This window comes from Physeter macrocephalus, chromosome 20 (assembly GCF_002837175.3).
Source record: "Physeter macrocephalus isolate SW-GA chromosome 20, ASM283717v5, whole genome shotgun sequence".
NCBI classification, from domain to species: Eukaryota; Metazoa; Chordata; class Mammalia; order Artiodactyla; family Physeteridae; genus Physeter; species Physeter macrocephalus.
In genome coordinates, this window is record NC_041233.1 from 73,086,291 (window position 1) to 73,106,475 (window position 20,185).

General features: G+C 43.2%; 1 protein-coding gene across 6 annotated transcripts in view; it reads right to left on the reverse strand.

Moving 5' to 3' along the window:
- Nucleotides 1-1,001: 1,001 nt before the first annotated feature.
- Nucleotides 1,002-20,185, reverse strand: part of DENND10 (DENN domain containing 10) — a 42,196-nt gene continuing 23,012 nt past the window's right edge. The window contains exons 1-9 of one of the 6 annotated variants that reach the window (XM_055081124.1): nt 19,902-19,956; nt 17,351-17,547; nt 15,922-16,001; nt 12,846-12,994; nt 11,138-11,249; nt 9,430-9,530; nt 6,201-6,308; nt 4,219-4,313; nt 1,002-2,525 (exon numbers count right to left, since the gene is read on the reverse strand). In XM_055081124.1, the coding sequence (XP_054937099.1) occupies nt 2,349-2,525; nt 4,219-4,313; nt 6,201-6,308; nt 9,430-9,530; nt 11,138-11,249; nt 12,846-12,994; nt 15,922-16,001; nt 17,351-17,547; nt 19,902-19,941 (1,059 nt within the window). In that variant the 5' untranslated portion in view covers nt 19,942-19,956 and the 3' untranslated portion in view covers nt 1,002-2,348. Of the gene's footprint in view, nt 2,526-4,218; nt 4,314-6,200; nt 6,309-9,429; nt 9,531-11,137; nt 11,250-12,845; nt 12,995-15,921; nt 16,002-17,350; nt 17,568-19,623; nt 19,732-19,901; nt 19,957-20,185 lie in introns of those variants that run through there. The other 5 variants (XM_024121251.3, XM_024121249.2, XM_007111111.3 and 2 more) reach the window with 5 other exon arrangements.

Genomic DNA, 20,185 nt, shown 5'->3' on the forward strand with positions numbered 1-20,185 from the left:
AAAAAAAAAAAAAAAAAAAAAGCCTTAAATGGCTTCCCAGTACATCAGGATCAAGTCCAAATTCCTCGCCGTGGCAGGCAGGAGCCTTTACCTTATTCATCTCTTGCCACTCCCTCTCCTCACTCTGGACTAACATCCAGTTCCTCAGATGTGCTGTGGTCTCTCTTCTCTGGCCTTCCCACCAGCTGTTCCCTCTGTTCTGGGCTAACTCCTCCCTGTGCTTCAGGTCGGACTTGGACGTCAATCACTCTTCTCCAGGAAGCCTTCCAGGATTCACAGTACTGAACTAGGTACCCTTCTGATGTGCTCCCATAGCGCTCGTATCATGCCTAGCACTTGCCACACCGCGTGCAATCCCGTTTGCTGAAGCTGTGTGCCCATAGACTCTGCACCTTGACAGCAGGAACTGTTGTCCTGGGCATCAAGGAAGCCCCAGGATACGCAGTCCACGGTGTACAGTAGGTACCCAAACGTATGCGTAACTGGATGGAGGGCTGTTTCCAACACACCCTGCCCCAAGTCATCTAAGAATGCACCTGTGGCTTTCAGTTTTCCCTAGACCACAATGACGGTTATCTCCAAATTGGGTAAAAGATGTTTCACAACAGCCTAAAAGGACAAAATCGGTAAAAGTGATCTATCAGTCAGCTCCATGTAGCCACAGGCTTATACTAAACAAACTTAACAAAATGTGCAACGGCTCCAAGTGGAGGTTCAGCCACTGACAGATAACTGAATAGTAATGTGAGAGCATCTTTTCAGAGAAGGCACTTGGACCTTACAGTCAGCGAGCTCCAGGAAGTGCGGGGTGGAGGAGGGCCGGGCAGAGAGAGAAGGGCTGAGCCAGTGGTGGAAGGAGCCAGACTGCCTAACTTTCAAATCGGTCTTTGTTTAATTCCCCAGTGGGTTTGCAGTTGACAAAAAAGGGTTTTTTCTTTTGTTTGTTTGGGGTGGGGAGAATTAGAGAAAGAGGGCACAATTTTTCATATGCCTAAAACTGATGAGTATCAAAATATTTTATTTCTGTATCATAAATTTGTCATTTTAACAACTTTGATCATTAGCTAATAGAGTAATACAAAAAAAAGAGGGCAAAAAAGATGTTAGTATTCATTCTCATAAAGTGCACATTTAATTTTCAATTGTTTGCCTCAGTAAACATCATCTCATTTCAAATCCTCCCATGCCCCCACCCAAGGAGGGGCTATTTTTAAAATTTTTTCCTTAACAAATGTCTAACACCAGGAATAAGTGGAAGATCCAATAAAGACAAGTTTTGCAAACATTTTTCTGGGTAAGATTTCTAAGGACAACAGTACTGAGTGAAAAATAACCCTTCATAATGAATATGAATACATATAATAATAACATAATTTAGACGCCCATGCTTATTTTGTAATTTTTATGTCTCCAATTACGAAAAAGTTACCTAACTAAACAAAGAACGGTTACCTTCATACATAGCCAAATTATTTTTACTGATGTTGTTTGAAGACATTCTCTGGTTTTGGCCTTTACAAGAAGTTAATTCTCACACTCTCTCACCAACTACATAAGGCTGCTGTTTCAGCCATAGAGACATTTATATTCCAAATGGGCTTTCTTCTTTTACTCTACTACATAAGGACTGGCATCTTTTTCAAAAGAATATTGCTAGCAACTGGGTTAATTAAAGAGTACTAATAGCTTAAGTTTGCCAAATGCTTACCTCTGCAACAGTATAAATATGGATTATTAAGTTGTCTACTCAAGTATAAAATCTATGCAGAACCCTCATACTATAGGCAAAATGTTCAAAGGCTAAGGAAAAAAATTTCTTTTACAAGAAAGTGCAACTGCAGGGTCTTCTGAATGATCTTCTAGATGGTTCTGCAGAAAACTTAGTAGTTTGGCTCAGAAAGTAGAGTTCCTCATGAGGAATTAAAGTTCTTCCTAGAAGAATACAAAGCAAAATTTCAGGCAGCTTTCTGAAAATAAACCATTAGTTTGTGGTTACACACTGAGACAAACTGGAACTTATAATAATGAAGGCTTTCGGATTTGCTGTGATTTGCAGGAGAACTTGACAGAGCTGTTCTGCTCTTACTCCAGGACATCAGGCTGTTTAGAATGTTATATATATAGGTGGTTACAGCACTTTGTAAACATTGAGAGTAGGCATGAAATTAATCGCATAGGAGGAAATCGGAAGTGTTTTCATATGTGTTTCAGGTCAAATTGCAGTGCTTTCAAAGAAATCATTAAAAATGTAACATTTTCTTTGTTATTTCCAGTATTTTACACAGTTAATGGATAATCATGGTGCTAGGGCTTTAGATCAGTTATCAGTGATACATTCTGTCCCACAATCAGATTTTCAGCATTTGTTCCGCGGCTGCTAGATGGTAGAGGAAGTTTTCTGTTGCTGGTGGAAATCGTCTTTGCTTTAGTGCCTCATAATTGAGCACTCGCTTTTCTCCATCATCCGAAACTTCTGAAAATGGAGCCAGGTTGGTGAAGATTTCTTTTGTTTTTAGGGAAATATCCTTTAATAGAACAGGAAAATACACAATATGTTAGTATCAAAAAAATTTGAGTTCTCCAGAATTCTTCCTGCTATTCTTTTTTAAGTTTATCGGACTAACTTTATAAATTATAAAAAATGAAACATTTAAAACAACAAAAAATACACGTCATGGTTAATTTTGAGCAGCGGTGACGGTGGGATGGGCGCGGGGGTTTAAACTTTTTTTTTTTTTTTTTTTTTTTTTTTTGCGTTACGCAGGCCTCTCACTGTTGTGGCCTCTCCCGTTGCGGAGCACAGGCTCCGGACGCGCAGGCTCAGCGGCCATGGCTCACAGGCCCAGCCGCTCCACAGCATGTGGGATCTTCCCGGACCGGGGCACGAACCCGTGTCCCCTGCATCGGCAGGCGGACTCTCAACCACTGCGCCACCAGGGAAGCCCTAACCATTTTTAAAGTGTGCAACTCAGTGGCGTTTTAAGTGCATTCACAGTATTGTGCAACCACCGCCACTATCCATCCCCAGAACTTCTTCATCATCCCAAACCAAAACTCCGTACCCATTAAACAGTAACTCCCCAGCGGCCTCTCCCCAGCCCCTGGCAGTCACCATTGTGCTTTCTGACTATGAATTTGTCTATTCTAGGTACTTCATATGAATGGAATCACGGTATTTGTCCTTTTGTGACTGGCTTATTTCACTTAACATGTTTTCGAGGTTCATATACGTGGTAGCACATGTCAGAACTTCACTCTAAGGCTGAGTAATATTCCACCACATGTATATACTACATCTTGTTCATCCATCCATCCGCTGATGGACATCTGGGTTGTCTCCACCTTTTGGCCATTGTGAATAATGCTGCTGTGGGACATGGGTGCACAAATACCTATTTGAGTTCCTGCTTGCAGTTTTTGATACATACCCAGAAGTAGAATTACCAAATCTATGTTAATGCTATGTGTAACTTTTTGAGGAACTCCTATTGTTTTTATAACAAATCTCTCCCCAGAGTCCCCTCCTGCCTGGGATGAGTGACCCAGCACCTGTCGCACGGGCTTTATTCCCCTTCACTGACTGACATTCCCCTCGGGTGGCTGAGGACTCAGCAGAGCTTGCATTAAAGTCATGTCTTTCTCCCCGTTTGCTGACATCATTAACTTATTCAAATATTTTGAACCCGTACAACATGGTAGGCACTCTCATCATACATTATACTGAGTCATCTGTGTATCACTTTTAGTACATGAAAAACACAGTAATACAAAACTCAAATTTACACATTTCACCAACGTTGTTTTCCCTCTAATGTTGACAGGGCAATGGGTGGGCAAGGACCATCTGTCCGGTAAGACAGTCTCAGCGTTTGGGTTCTCGGGACAAAACCTGCCCACTCCTCCCGGCCACAGCACCAAAGAGAAAGGACAGTGCTGCTGGCGGGTCCCCGCCAAACCCTACGGCCCCTCTCACCACTTGGCAATCACATCTTTCACTAGAAACACTTGGCTTTGGCACCAACGCCCTCTGTCCGTCTCTCCCTGGAGCCTGGTAACTGATTGGCTCATCTTCGCCAGGGCCATCCTGCAGACCTCATCTCAGCAGCTGCCCACCGGCCTCTCCAGTCACTTCACTCTGTGCCCGTGAACAGCAGATAACCAGCCGCTGCCCAGCGATGCCGTTTCAAGACTCAGTCAGTGGGAAGATTAAGGCATTACCTGTATAACTTGACTGTCTGATTTCTCTGGATCTTCTGCCGACTGGACAATTAACTGACCGATTTCTTTATGTAGTTTGCCCATTGTCATGGCCTCTGGTGAGATCAAGAAGAATATGTTGTGTGAATATTTAGATGTTTACATGATGAAAAGTAATCATCTATCTGAAAACTTGAACGATCACACAGAGGGAATTTTCAAAAAGCAACTGACAACCCGCCATTTCCATCTTATTACTACACACAAATATGGTGACACAATAGGAGGTAAGGCATGATCATGATTTATATACTTCATGTCCAAAATAAAAATATACCACCACCAAACAAAAATTCTGATAAGAATTTTTATTTTTCTTTCTAGACAAAACCTAATGAAATCTGACTGCCTATAGGTTGTGATTGTAAGCCAATAGCCTGACTTTCCTGTCCAGGTCTTCACAGTTGAGAATTCACGTTTATCTTTCTGGCAGGGATATTGTGAAAGCAGCACTTCCTGTCAGTTCTGCAGAAGCAGCTCAACATTCACTGTGTAAAGGCCCTTAGAAATGCGCTAAGGCAACAACCCAAGTTACGTTAATTGTATACACTGCTATTTTCTGCAGCCAGAAGGTCAACAGAAATTTCTGTTTGATACTCTTGAGGGACAAACTCCACTGGGACGAGCCCGTTTTATAGACTCAGAGCAGCAGAGGGCAGCAGGGAGTTGCCACGCTGTCCGGTCCTAACGCTTCAGCAGTTTCAGTGGCCCTGGCCACAGCTAGTTTTCTATCACTCTGGCTTTACAAAAGGCAATATCCCCTAAAGACCTGATACTATATTTTGAATTTTCCACCATGAATATTCATTATATTTGTAATTTCAAAGCGAAAACAAGTTCTGGTTCTATTAATTTGAGGTTGCTAGATAAAACCTCACATAATCAGAACCTAGCTAACAAAAATCCCTAATTGGCTGGCATTCAGCTGCTCCCACTTTTAGGAGAAAGATAAATGACACTACAAAAGCTGTTATCTGTAATTCCCATCTAAAACCAATACCGCATAGTGTCCTAGGCTCAAAACGTATTTAACCCAATCTTTTCTACTTTATGCAGCCGTAATTTAGGATAATTTACAGTTGCCAGAGATGACCCTATGACACTAGAACACCCTTTCTTGGTCATTAGCCCCAAGAATACTCTCATTCCCTGGTGCTTACTGAGACATCCTTCAGAAAGATTTTCCACACGGGAGTCATATTCAACCCTCATGTAGTGACAAATGTCTGCACACTCTTTGATACTCCTTCCTTTATAAGGTGGAGTCTAATTCTTCTCCCTTAATGGCCTGCTTTAACAAATAGAAAATGGAGGAAGTGATCATGTATGACTTCCCAGACTAGGTCACAGAAGGCACTGTGGTCCCCCCCTCTCTTGAATTACTGGGGGAGACCAGCAGACACGTGGTGAGAACACTCAAGCTGCCCTATGGAAAGGCCCATGTGGTGAGGCCTCCTGTCAATAGCCATGTGAGTTAGCTTGGAAATGGATTCTCTAGCCCCAGTTGAGCCTTCATTTGACTGCAGCCCTGGCAATATCTTAATTAAAACCTCATGAGAGACCCTGAATCAGAACCTCCTAGCTAAGTTACTCATAAATTCCTGCCCACCAAAACTGTGAGATAAGTATTTGCTATTTTAAATCACTAAGTTTAGAAGTAATCTCTTATGCAGCAATAGATAACAAATACACCTTGTTTGAATACGAAACTGAAGAAACAAGACAAACAGACCATTTATCTTGTTAACATATACCGTACAGCATAAGCACTCAGATGTATCCCTAAAAGGGTTAGGTCTATTAAAATGAATGCTGTTCTAGAAACAGAAAAATCCCTCCAGCACAACAGGTGAAGCAGGCCTTCAAAAGGGAGAATCAGCCTAAAAAATACAACTGCTTGGGTTACATCTTGTGTCAACAACAGAACAGAACAGAGAACTAACCTTTTGCAAGTGGGGCAATGGTAATCTCACTATCTGCCAGATTCACAAACACATCATACAGGTCTGATCTATTGCTCACCTCCAAGTCTACAAATCCAGCGACGTAACCTGCATTACAGAGAGGACCAACGTTACTAGAGTAGGAAGAAATCACATTGTGAACATACCAAAAAAGGAGTGAGTCTAAAAGCTCATCAGCTGCTTTTCTTCCCTGCTTTATTTATCCAGGGCATTTTAGCTATATCCCGTGGCATTTATTAAGATGACACTTTTGCCAATTGCCTGAAGAAACTCAGGCAACTCAAAATGTTCCAAAACTAGGTTTCAGTGTCAAGGAGGAAGGCTGAAGCAAAGCATCTGCTTTCCAGTCATCGCTATTTGGGTCAAGAATGACAGAGGAGGCAGCAGGCAGCAAGGATTCTCTTGACCACTGTCCCCCCTAGGTCTCTGTCAACAGGAAAGTCATAGCCAAACACTCGGGTTCCTCAGGGATAGCATGGTGGAAACAGCATCATCTTCACGAATTTCAGATCTGATACAATAAATGCGAAAGGAATCAGGGCAACTCAAGAATTAGCAGACTTTTGGAATTGGTGTTAAGACAATGGTTCCCAGACTTTGGATTTCACAGAGCAGTATGATTAAAAAAAAAAAAAAAAAAAAAAATTTTTTTTTTGAGGACCAATTTTACTTCTCCAAGTGACAACATTTAAGAAACAACAGCAGCGGACTTTCCTGGTGGCGCAGTGGTTAAGAATCTACCTGCCAATGCAGGGAACACGGGTTCAAGCCCTAGTCCAGGAAAATACCACATGCCGTGGAACAACTAAGCCCGTGAGCCACAACTACTGAGCCCGCATGCCACAACTACTGAAGCCAGTGCGCCTAGAGCCCGTGCTCTGCAACGAGAAAAGCCACCGCAATGAGAAGCCCGCGCACCACAACAAAGAGTAGCCCCCGCTCGCTGCAACTAGAGAAAGCCCACGTGCAGCAACAAAGACCCAACGCAGCCAAAAATAATAAATAAATAAATTTATATATTTTAAAAAAACACCAGCAGCAACAAAATCAAAAACCTGAAGCTCAAGATGGCGGCGGTGGGCCGTGTGCAGAGAGACTGCGCCCGGCACTGCCACCTGGAGCATGAGCACTGCAGGCAACTCGCGAGAGCTCTGCTGTCCCACCCACAAAACGAGATCCCTATAAAACAGCCCCGACCACGGTTTGCGGGGGAGAGCGTGGATGCACCAGCTGCGACCTCTCCGTTGTTTGATCAAAGGATGAAGTTTTCCTTTGCTTCCGAAACGAAAACTCATTCTGTTGGCTTGAATGACACTGGGCAGAAGGGCCCTTGCTGGGGACGCACTCCAGAGGTGGGGAGGAAGCTGAAAATGGCCGAAGCCAATTTGGATCTTCACAGAAGGTATCTGTAGTCTCCTGCAGTTAGAGGTGGTGACCTGGCTGCTCCTCCCTTGATTTGCAACTGTTCGAATCTGCCCTTTGGAACTCAGGGAAGGTCATGGAGGCTGGAGTCTTGTCTACAAAAAATGGGGGACAAAAAGGCCTCCGTGCCTGGGAGGCCCATAGGGCCCCCCTCAGTTTCAGTTTCTTCTTGCCGATTGGATCATAAAGTCATTGAGGAAAAGCGTCTTGTCTTATATAATACGGCAACTTGCCAAGACCTCAGCATATACTAGGTGCTTAACAAATGTTTATTGCATGATGACTCAATTCCTTGACTAATACACACCATAATTCTTCCATCATTTGGGAAATAAAGGGGCTGTAATATTGTGATATAATAAGAAATGTATGTTTGGTTATCCAGGCTCCTGGCCAGAGCTCCTACAACACATGTAATTTCCTAAGTGATAAGAGTTAAAGGAGCACCTTTTGTTATAATACCTGGATTTTGTCCCCAGTTCCTGAAATAGTTCCAGAGTGTTAAAGGTGAAAGGAGGGTCTTTTATTATTTATAACAAGCCCCCTTTCAACCACACCAGAGTTTATGTTAATGAAGTGACAAAAAAAGCCCCTAAGAATGGGGGGTGCTGGTGCTTCCCTGGTGCTGCAGTGGTTAAGGATCTGCCTGCCAATGCAGGGGACATGGGTTCAATCCCTAGTCTGGGAAGATCCCACATGCCGCGGAACAACTAAGCCCGTGTGCCACAATTACTGAGCCTGCACTCTAGAGCCCGTGCTCCGCAACAAGAGAAGCCACCGCAATGAGAAGCCCGCGCACCACAACGAAGAGCAGCGCCCGCTCGCCACAACAAAGACCCAACGCAGCCATCAATCAATCAATCAATCAATCAATGAAATGATACTGTAGATTCCTGGAGAGGGGACACTATCCTGTAAGTATTCCTGAGCCAAGTTGCTCTCCAAATGGAAAAAAATGGAACCAGATCCCAAACCCACACCCTACAAAAAATAGTAATTCCAGGTAGATTAACGACTTAAATGGGGATGAAAAAACTTTAAAATTTTTTTACTAGTATAGGAGAATACCTTTCTACTGTTGGGATAGAACTTTTCTTAAACAAAATATAAAAAATAAAATCATAAAAGCCTAAAAAATCCCAACACATTAAAATTAAGATTTCTAGGAGCTTCCCTGGTGGTCTAGTGGTTAAGAATCCACCTTCCAATGCAGGGGACGTGGGTTTGATCCCTGGTGAGGGAACTAAGATCCCATAAGCCATGAGGCACGGCCGAAAAAAAAAAAGAGGGTAACTTTTATGTGATGTGTATTTTACCACAGTTTTTTTTTTGTACTTTATAATTTTTTTTTTTTTTTTGCGGTACGCGGGCCTCTCACTGCCGTGGCCTCTCCCGTTGCGGAGCACTGGCTCCGGACACGCAGGCTCAGCGGCCACGGCTCACGGGCCCAGCCGCTCCGCGGCTTGTGGGATCTTCCCGGACCGGGGCACGAACCCGCGTCCCCTGCATCGGCAGGCGGACTCTCAACCACTGCGCCACCAGGGAAGCCCTGTACTTTATAATTTTTATTGGAGTATAGTCGATTTAGAATGTTGTGTTGGTTTCAGATGCACAATTTTTTTTTAATTAAAAAAACTTTTTAAGGTAAACAAAACGGTTGCATTTACCAAAAAAAAATAAATGATCAGTATGCCCCTTAGGAATGCACTTAAAAAAAAAAAAATCCCCCAAAACAAATAACCCTGGTAATGCTGAGCTTCTCATCCCCTGGGAGCCTGCTGTCTACCTGGGCACATCTGCAGGGCTTCCAGCTCATCGGCGTCCAGGTGCACGTAGGGGTGAAGTATGCTCCAGTCCTGTCGATGCCACACCAGGGCAGGCAGAGTCCTGGGGTCAAGGTGAGAACACAGATGGTTGCCAGCCCACACCTGAGACTCAGCCCATCCTCTTCCCTCTTCTTCTGGGGGAGGAAACTGGCTACCAGATGCAGAGGGAGAACAAACCCTAAACATGCCAACACCTCCTCCACGCTTCAAAGTAAAGTAATGCAATGTTTTAAACACCGACTGTTGGGTCAGATTGGCTACAAAAAACTCAAGGTAAAGTTTCAAAAGATCTCCATGGTGGCAAGGAAGGATGCTTCTAAAGTGTTCCTCCCAATGTCCCCTCTGCGGACTGCCATGGAGGGAGTCTGAGGGTAAAATCCAAAGTGGGCCCTGCAAGCAAGAAATTTTTTTGAAGTCTCGCATTTCATATTTAAAATTCCAGCCAAACTTGCAAATTACTTTGCGTTTGTTTTTATACAAAAATAAGTTTTCTTAAAGAAACTTCCAATAAAGCAGCTACTTCATTCAGGAAGAAGTATGTGCCGAATTTATCTGTGGTTTTGTGAACCCCCTCATGGCCTGCTACATATCTCAGAAGCTGTGGACACTCCAGTTTCAGAAGCATAAATGGAGAGGAAAAGGGTAACTGGGTGGAAAAATACAGGGTTTGGGAGTCAGAGCCGGGTAAAAACTCTGGTCCTGTTACCTAAGATCTAAGGCGATCACAATCATAATAACAATGATCGTCTCTAGAGTGCACACTACGGACAAGGTGCATGCTGAGCACGTTACACAAATTATTTCCAATCCTGAAACCAAGCTAACGAGGCAGGTATTATCGTCTTCATTTTACAGATAAAGAAACTGAGGCGTAGAAACAGTACGTACATTTTATGTGGTGACAAGGCTAAGAAGTTGCCTCCCAAGACTTTAACCCAGGTCCTTCTGACTAGCAAGCCTTTCTTCTTCTCAATATCTAACCCTTAGCCTCCATCTTCTCATCTATAAACAGGGCAGTAACACTTCCTCCCAGGGTTCTTGTCATGAGTAAATTTAATAGTTTAAGGTGACTTATACAATGCCTGGCATACAGTAAACAGCATAAATGCTAGTTCCCCTGCTTTTACAGAAGAATCTAAGTTAGATTTGGCAAAGAAAACAAAACAGACTATATTTATTATATAAATAATACAGTCTGTAATAAAATCGAATGGAAGAAACAACTTATCTAAAACAGGGGTCAGGCAACTATGGCCCATGGGTCAGCGGCCCGTCTTTGCACATAAGATTATACTGGAACATAGCCGAGCTCATTCATTTACCTATGTACTGTCCATGGCTGCTTTTATGCAACCTGTGGCAGTTAAGTAGTCGGGACAGAGAGCGCATGGCTACAAGCCTAAGATATTTACTCTCTGGCAAGGGAAAGTTTGCAAACCCCCCACTCCAAAATATTCATATTTCAAAATTTAAAGAAGAATCTGTTCAAATTCAGTAACCTTGAACTACTCAATCTAAACTAAAACATTACACCAAAATGGTATTTCACCCCCAACCTAACGCAGGCTGTTTATACCAATGTGCAAAGGAACAGGGCACACAGTGACACAGAGGGCCCCAAAGTGGCTGCCAACAAAGTTTACACTTTTAAGTGATAAGAGACCATACCTGGTAAACTCCTGGACAGCTTCTATTTTGGGGTGATAGACGACAATTCTTTTCTTTAGCATCAGCGCTGTGTGTAAGATAACAGTTTCCATTCCAAACTGAGATACAATGTCTTAAAACAAAAATAATTATGTTACTGCATTAAACATTATATAAGGAAATCAAGTTTTTATTGGAAATTATTCTTGTATGAATGCAAAATTATTTTCAACACAGAGAATAAATTTAGGTAAATGTTGTAAGTGCAGAAGCACCTTATTTGGTGGATGGGCATATCAATCCATACATCTACTCCCCAGGATGGGCGTTAGAGTAGCTACACCTGCTCCCGCAAGGGACAGTATGCTGGATGCACAGATGAAGCCAGACTCACAAGAAAGTGGAATTATAGGAAGGGAACCACCATCCTCGGTGTCATGCAAACTTAAATTTTTTTTTTTTTTAATTTATTTTTGGCTGCATTGGGTCTTCGTTGCTGCGTGTGGGCTTTCTCCAGTTGAGGTGAGCAGGGGCTACTCTTCGTTGCGGTGTGCAGGCTTCTCATTGCAGTGGTTTCTCTTTGTTTCGGAGCATGAGCTCTAGGCATGCAGACTTCAGTAGTTGTGGTGCATGGCCTTAGTTGCTCCTTGGCATGTGGGATCTTCCCAGACCAGGGTTCTAACCTGTGTCCCCTGCATTGGTATGCAGATTCTTAACCAATGCGCCACCAGGGAAGTCCCCAAACTTAAATTTTAAAAAAGGTTCACTGACCACCCCCCAAACCCACATACACATCATTGCATAAGTCCTTGTGAAACAGGTGGACAAACACCTAACACCTCAACAGGATGCTTAGAAACCATATAAAACAGTAGGATAAAGAGTGGAGACAGGGCTTCCCTGGTGACGCAGTGGATGAGAATCTGCCTGCCAATGCAGGGGACACAGGTTCGATCCCTGGTCTGGGAAGATCCCACATGCCGTGAAGCAACTAAGCCCGTGAGCCACAACTACTGAAGCCCGCGTGCCTACAGCCCATGCTCCGCAACAAGAGAAGCCACTACAACGAGAAGCCTGCGCACCCCAACGAAGAGTAGCCCCCGCTCGCCGCAACTAGAGAAAAGCCCACACGCAGCAATGAAGATCCAACATAGTCAAAAGAAAAAAAAAAAAGAGTGAAGACAGGTGCTGTGGGAGGATGAGAAAGAAGGTCAGCATCGCCCTTGGAGTTCCCCTCTCTTCCCTTTTAAGGACCTGATGTCTCGGTTTAGCCCTAGGCTGGACTTTCCAGCGAGGACAGAGTGATGGGGAGTTAGAATGGGAACTCTGGGGCAGGGGCTTGAGCTCCCCAGGTGGAACAGGTCACTGCTAAGATCTAAGGAAAGGAAAATGATGGAAGTCAGTGGAGACCTTGACCCGTGAACTTTAGCTCACTGGTGAAAGAACATTTCTGTATTAACAGCTGGAATCATATGCAAAGAAACACCACAAAAGTCTGCTTTCCTGACAGTTTCTAACCACATAAGGAAATGTAGAAGTTGAACTACCCTCCTGCATAGGAAACAAATATCATGTAGATGAAAATATATGGAAAGATGAAATAACAGAGTCTAATGACAGATTGTCCTTGGCTTGGGGATTTTATTGTTGCTGGGATAGACTCATCTGGGATGGGTTTTTGTTTCTTTTTTGCTTCTTCTTTTTATTTATTTATTTATTTATTTTTTACCTTTGATGGAGCCTGCAAGGTATGCCTTTCGGGCATCAAAATCCTTGCTAAGGAAAGAGCCATTTTCTTCACTCTGGCATATCCCCTTTGTGAGAACCGCGATGTAACTCTCCATCATCTTAACTGGGCTCCCATGTTTCAGGTACATTCTGTGAGAAAGGACAAAAAGCAAGCATGCTACTAGTTAGCATGAACCACCTGGAGAAACGCACCAAGGCCAGGCACGGGTACATTCTAAAGAATCTAAGCCAACTTGCTAATACACCTCTGAATGCCTGAATCTTTTCATGATGTGGTTACTTCTATAAATTTAATTAGAAAATGTATTAGAAAAACAAAACAACCACTTGAACAACCTTCAACAATTCTGTGAAGTCGGCTCTCTTGTTACATCTGGGGAGGCCTGCTGTGGTCCATTTAGGCAGGAGAATGAACTATGGACTTTCTGAGGCCCTGCTGTTCTCAAGAATATTGTATCCTTATCTCTTTTTATGTCTTACATTCACAACTGTTTCTGTTAGTCATAACAACTGTTTTATTGCTGGATATCCTCTGACAAGAAAGGAGTTTTATGCACTGTTCACAAAGAAAGCAGTAATTAGGTGTAGAACCTATATTTATTATCAGAGTTCTCAGAGGTAGCTGTATTTAGATAATTAAGAAATCAAACTCCTTTAAGTTTGAGGTGAGAAATGCACACTAGACACATTCATCAAGTTAAAACTTCCAGAAAATGCTGACAGGAAACTGGCTACATTTATAGCTCACATGTGAAATCAGCCCTTTCTCCTGTAAGTAAGTAAATGTAAATTCTTCTGGAGAAGCAGAACTGGGTCTACTTGGGCATTTTAGTAGCTGAAGGGATAGAAAATTGGGACGAAAATAAAATAATTGTTTAAGAAAGATCACTTGAAAACTATATTTACTGTAGACTAAGCGAAAAAAGCATGTGATTTAACTGCTTACTAAATTTTGTCAATCATCAGTGTTTTTAAATTATTTCAATGCATAAATTGGGGAAAAAAGGCAAAGAACAATGAATATGATAAACTATCATATATATAGAACAGTCAACCCCATATACATGCTTATATATGAAGAAAATATCTCCAGTAAGATATAGAGAAGGGAAGCCCAGGAGCTGCCTTGGGGTGGGGAGTCGGTAGGTAGAATTAGAGATGGGGAATAGGGGAAGGAAGGGACTTAGGTTTCACTGTATACTCTTCGGTATTATTTGCATTTCTTTTTACAATGTGCTTACATTACCACCACCAAACAAAGCAGGAAACCAAAAAACACCATTAAAATTATTAAATTTTTTTAAATAAAATAAAATTTATTTTTTAAAATTTTAAATTTAAAATTATGGAAAGGGGTCATGGCTCTGGACCCAGGTCCCACGGGGGAATGAAACCCTCCATGCGGGTTTCCATGGCCACCGTGAGCAGCGTGCTGTGGAGGGCACCTCCCACCAGAAGTGGGAAGGAGCACTTCACCACCATCAAAAAGTGTGTGTCTAACTAATACAACATTGTAAATCAACTATACCTCAATAAAAGCAAAACAGAAAATAAAGGGAAAGTGAAAAAAAAAAGTGCTTGTCTCTGTGTGTGTGAACAGGCACATGTGCACACGGGGAGAGTGAGCGTGTGTGCACACGAGCACGTGAGCGTGGCCAGGTGCTAGGGCACGCACTCGAGTGCGGTAAGGGGTGGGGGCAGAGCAGGTGGCTGACAATAGCTTGAGCCCTCATTTCTCTTGTAACTGACAGAGAAGAGAATCCAGAATGTGACAATGCCATAGCACTGCACAAGCGGAGACACCCTCTGGGCTTCCTCCTGGGCAGGAAGTGGCGTCTAAAGCAACCTCGCCTTCTGGGCCCCAGAACATTTCCCAGTGAATTCAGTTGAGTAACCTAACCCTGACTCAATCAAATGAAATGGGAGTCCAACGTTTGTTCAAAAACAACTTTGCAGTGTTTTTAGTTCATGGCTTCTGGATAGAGCCCCTTCTAACAATAATAATCTCCCTTAGTGTCAGTGCTGCATTTGCAGAAAACTGTTTATATTCCACAGCGAGCCATACACCTGGAATTTATCTCACTGAAAGCAAGAAGCCTTTCTTATCACAGCTGACTGCAAAAACACTAAAACTTCATTTTGTCAAAATACAACCTAACCGAAACACTTAGGTGATGAGATTGTATTCTTGCGCCGTGTGCGCACGCATGCGTGCATGTGCACGTGGTCATACACAGAAATGGCAAAAAAGGCAACCATTTAGCAGGCTTATGGTGAGAAAAACAGAAACAACTCCCCTTATCCCCCACCCCCGCAAAAAACCTACTTATTGGGCATAAACCTGAGGGCAATACATAACACTGAGAATTATAATTCTACCTAGTAACAATATTAGGAAAAAAACAAAACCCCAAACCCTGAAAAAGTCTTGATTAAAGAAAAAGCCAATACCCCTAACATATAAGATGGATTTCATTAATTCCACCAGATATACTTATCAAGGCAAAAAAGCAGACTGTATATTTTAGTTAAATTTTCTCAACGGCTGGGATGAAACTGAAGGAGTCTCTCCTTCAGTTTAACGATTAACCAAAAAATCAGTTTCTCAGCTCCTCAGCATTCCAGCTAAGAAATATTTTCCTGTGCTTTAGCATAATTCAAAATGCCCATTAACTTTCCCCAAATGACTCCCACACACAGACCTTGACACAAATGAACCAGCTTACCACTTCCATCCTAAGGAAAGTTCCAGATTGGAAATGAGTAGAAGTAACAGACCAAAAGTGGCAAGTGACTCAAAGTACCCAGAAATTACAATAGTTGTGCAAACTGCCTCTTCTCCTCCCCTCTACCATTTTCCCTAATAAGAGGAGCAGTACCATGGAAGCAGAAGACAAACTTCCTCTTTATAAAACAGTGTCCGAAGGGCCAGTAAAGATTAAGTTGGGGAAACAGAAGGCTGAAATATGCTTCCTCAGTGTAGAAATCTGCTGTATTACTATTGAGTAAGATCTTCATTTTTGTATATTAGCATTTAATACAGTTTTCATACAGACCTACACAATATCCTAGTGAAGGCGGCATATTTCTCTGGATTAAAATCTTTGGCGGTCAGAACAATAGAAAAATGAGTCACCTGTCCAAAACAAACAAAAAAAAAGTACACTCTTTAAAGACACTTTAATAGAATTAATCTTTATTACTATATCCTAACAAGCCTCTTGTATAAGACATACCAGCATTAAAAAGAAAAGACCAAAATGTACCAAGTCCTCACTTGCCTCTTTATACTTTTATGTATATATACACATAAAAAAATTATATATACATATATATTTAATTTTTTAGAGTTAGAGTTTTTTCCTCAAAAACATAAAAATATTTCAAAAATATCAGAAATGTGACTTTTTATTTAAGCCCCCTACCCTCATCAAAGCAGAACTAAGAATGCTATATCAGACCTACCACATAGTGACTGTTTTTCACTAATGAAATAGAAGGATGGAAAACAACAAAAATACGTTTCAGTAAAATTCATACAGTAAAAATCATACAGTTCCAAAAATAGTCAAGTCTCTGTAAAATGCTATATAGGCTAAAGGGCATTGTTATAATAACCTTCATTTATTTATATGCCTCTATTATTATACATATAAATTTCTGATAATCATATACCTGTTATTCCCATTAATGAGTATCTTTCTGCAATTTACATTTTCTAATTATTAATCTCTGTTTTATCTTAAACCTCTTACAGTTTCTAAATTGTTGCCTTCCTGTTATTTTAAACGTAATTCCTTACATTTCAACTGGACATGCTGCATACTGTCTGGTGATTGACTATAAAATCAGCCCTCAAATTGTAAAAGAAGTCCCCACCCAGAAACTGACCAGCCACTTCTTTCCAATATTCTTTCCTCTGAAAAAGCCACTGGTTGTGTGGCACTAGGAAAGTCCACAACGACCACATACTTACTGGTTTTTAGTCTGTCACCTGATGGTGTTCATATGAAATGCCACACACACACACACACACACACACACACACACACACAAAGTCTACAGAACACATGAATTTCCTCAATTATCCTTTCTATTCTTAACATATCCTTATCATCTGTAAACGAATGAAAAGGTTTTCTTAACTAGGATAATTATAACCTTTAAAATAGTTTTTAATTATGGAAAAATACTTCTTCCCACTTTTAATCAGAGTCCAGGCTTTGAAAGTACTTCCACATTTCTACTCCATCCAAGTATAACCTGGGAAAGGCTTCGCTATACCAACCCCAGGTCAGTCAAATAATATACACCAATAAATATAATGAATGAGAGTGAAATGTGAAAGAGAACATTCCCAATTAGAGTCATATATTTAATATTTTTCCAAAGCGTATTGTGAATGATGAAGTCTAAAGCTAAGGGTTATTGGAATCTTACATCACTTAAAATATTTTTTGTTTTTTGACCCTCATACAGTCATACCTTTTTCAAAACGGAAGAATCTGGAACTTCAACTGTTGTGATATAAAACCATGTTCTTCTGTACTGACCAAAGACGAAGGGATGGTGAAGTTTGTTTTCCTCTGTAAGGCAGCATTTTCTCAGCAGTAAGTTCCTTAAAGTAGCTGTCGTGGAAGGATAACACCACACCCACAGAACTTCTCCATTTGTGTCCTTTTCTACGGTGGAAAGATGGTCACTGTGAGAATGTCAAACAGCAGCAAGGAAGTGAATTGATTGGTTACTCAGAAGCACTTCGTGGAATCAGTTTTAACACCCCATTTTACAAAGCAACCCAGAGCACGTGAGAACCCCCAATTCTCACCTACCTCTCCTGGTTACCTTAGCTAGCTCTCCTGATCTTGAATTTTAGGCCACCTGAGTAAAAAGCTTTTCTAACAAATCATGAATGAAAATGTAGCCTTACAGGTTTGCTAGGGGTCTTCCCTATCTCCTCCCACACTTTACCTTTTAATCTAGTTGGAAGGATATTTAATAAATACATAGAATGGATGGGTTTGTTGAAAACTGGAAATTAAGAAAATGGTGAAATCTCCGTCATATGCTTTGTACTGATAGTATGTCTTCTATATTTAAAATTTTAATAATAATGGTTAAACAGTCATATATGTAGCTTCACCATCAAAGTCAACACCTCAGTAACAAAATAGGAACAATTTGCTAATAATAACTCCAGGCAAAAATAGCCTAAACTTTAGAGAAACAGTAACTGAACATATCGCAGTAAAAATCCAGTTTTTGATCTATAGACTTAAAAACAAACCCTTTTATTATGGAAAATAGCAAGTATAAAAAAAAGTAGAGGGAATGATAAAATGAGCCTCCATCACGCAGCTTCAGCAGTTATCAACACCTGGCACTGCTTGGTTCATAAGGGGAAGGAGCGCCCCTCCCCCCCTTATTTTAAAGCAAATCCCTTTTAAATTCACGTCGACATGAAAAATAAAAAGAACTGAATTGAAAATACGATAAGCCATCTTTTTCTTTTTTGTTAACCAGATAAAGTCAGAGTTTAATTCAGCCTTAATTCCGAGGTACCTTCAAGAAGGACTAAGATGTCTGAGGTACTTAGGGTTTGCTTTGAAACAGTTTTAAAAAATCACATTAGAGATGAGCACAGGAAGCCGTTCCCAGACAAACGCACTCCTTTGAGACAGTGAAAATAATCAGCAACATTTCGCCGCATTTCCGCCAGTTTTGCTAGATCCAAGCAATGTGCTTGTGTACTAGGGTTTAGGGGTATATAAAAATCTCAGGAGAATACATTTTCAAAGGACAATGGCACTCAGGGAACCGACAGAAGTTCATTCAAGCAACCCTGTGCTCACTGTCGCTGTCGGATGAATGGCTGCTTCAAAAACCCTGCACAAGGTTCAGGCACACACTCGACTGCCCAAAGATCCCAACGCACTTCCCTATCCATTAATTCCTCAAAACGAACTGGGTGATTCCTCAATCCCCACTGTGATTATGTAGACACCTGTGTCATATGCACGACCTCTGTCTTAGGATGCAGTTCTCCACTGGTATGAGTTGGGGTTCTGGGGCTAGACTGCAAGGGTCCCCCATCCTGGCTCTGCCACTTCCTAATGTGCGTTCTTGCACAAATGACACCCTGGGCCTCCACCTGCTGCGTAAAGTGGGCATCAAACATTACCCAGATCCCCTGGAGCCGAGGTGAGAGTCAAACGGGAAATAATCCATGCATAACGTGCAGCACCCCGGGCGGGCAGTTGGCCACTGCGTCTGGAATCGCTCGATCACATGACCGGGGCCAGCCGGGCGCCGGGCTGGCAGTCACGCGTGGCTCTCCCTCGTTCGGAGGGACCCCGGCCCTGCAGCCTCACAAACGCGCGGCCTGCAAGCTCCTCTCTGCCTGACCGGCGACTCGCCTACGCGGTTCCGTCACCCTCCACGTCCGGGCTCCTCTGCAGCCCGGGGCGTCCAGGAGGAGCTCCCTCCCAGAGCCTAGTAGGCCTCCAGGGTACCCGGCCCCGCCTCCCGGCCCGGCAGGCCCCACACAAGGCCGCGCACGCACGGGCCCAGGGCGGCAGGCCGGGGCCCTGCGCCGAGGAGGCCGGGCCCCGCAGCCCCTAGCCCAGGCCCAACATGGAGGGGGCCGCACCCTCCCCACCGCAGGCGGTGCCGGGGACCGCGGGAGCAGGGGCCGTCCCAGGCCCAGGCGGAGACAAAACTGGGTGCGGGCCTGCGGGGCAGGGCGCCTTCCTCCTCACCAATCAGCCCGACTCCGAGCATCAGCAGAGGGTCCGCAGCCTCACTTCCAGCCATCTTCCGCCGCCGCCGCCGCCGCCACAAGAGCGCCGCTCCCAGCTCTCTGCTCATAAGCTCCGCCTCTCCTCGGGGCCCGCCCGCCCGCCCGCAGGCCCCCGCCCCGCAGGCTCCCGCCCCGCCTCCCTCCTTCCAGGCCCCGCCCCCGCACTGGAGGCCCCAGCCTCCGCCCCGCTCTGCCGGAGGTCTGCCCCTCCATTCACCTTCACCCCAGGCTCCTCACCCTCAGAGATCTCCCTCATCTCTCTGCTCCAGATCTTCATTCCGCTCCCTCCTCAGCCCACTCCAATCTTCGCTCTTCTCTTCAGGCTTTCCTCATTCTACCTCTGCCCTCCAGTCTGGCTCAAAAGAGGCGTCCTGAGGATGAAGGAATGGACTCCATTCATTCAGTCCCTTATTCATCCAGCCATCCAAAACAAAAAAAAATAATTGAGGATTTAAAATGGGTTTAGGGCTTCCCTGGTGGCGCAGTGGTTGAGAGTCCGCCTGCCGATGCAGGGGACACGG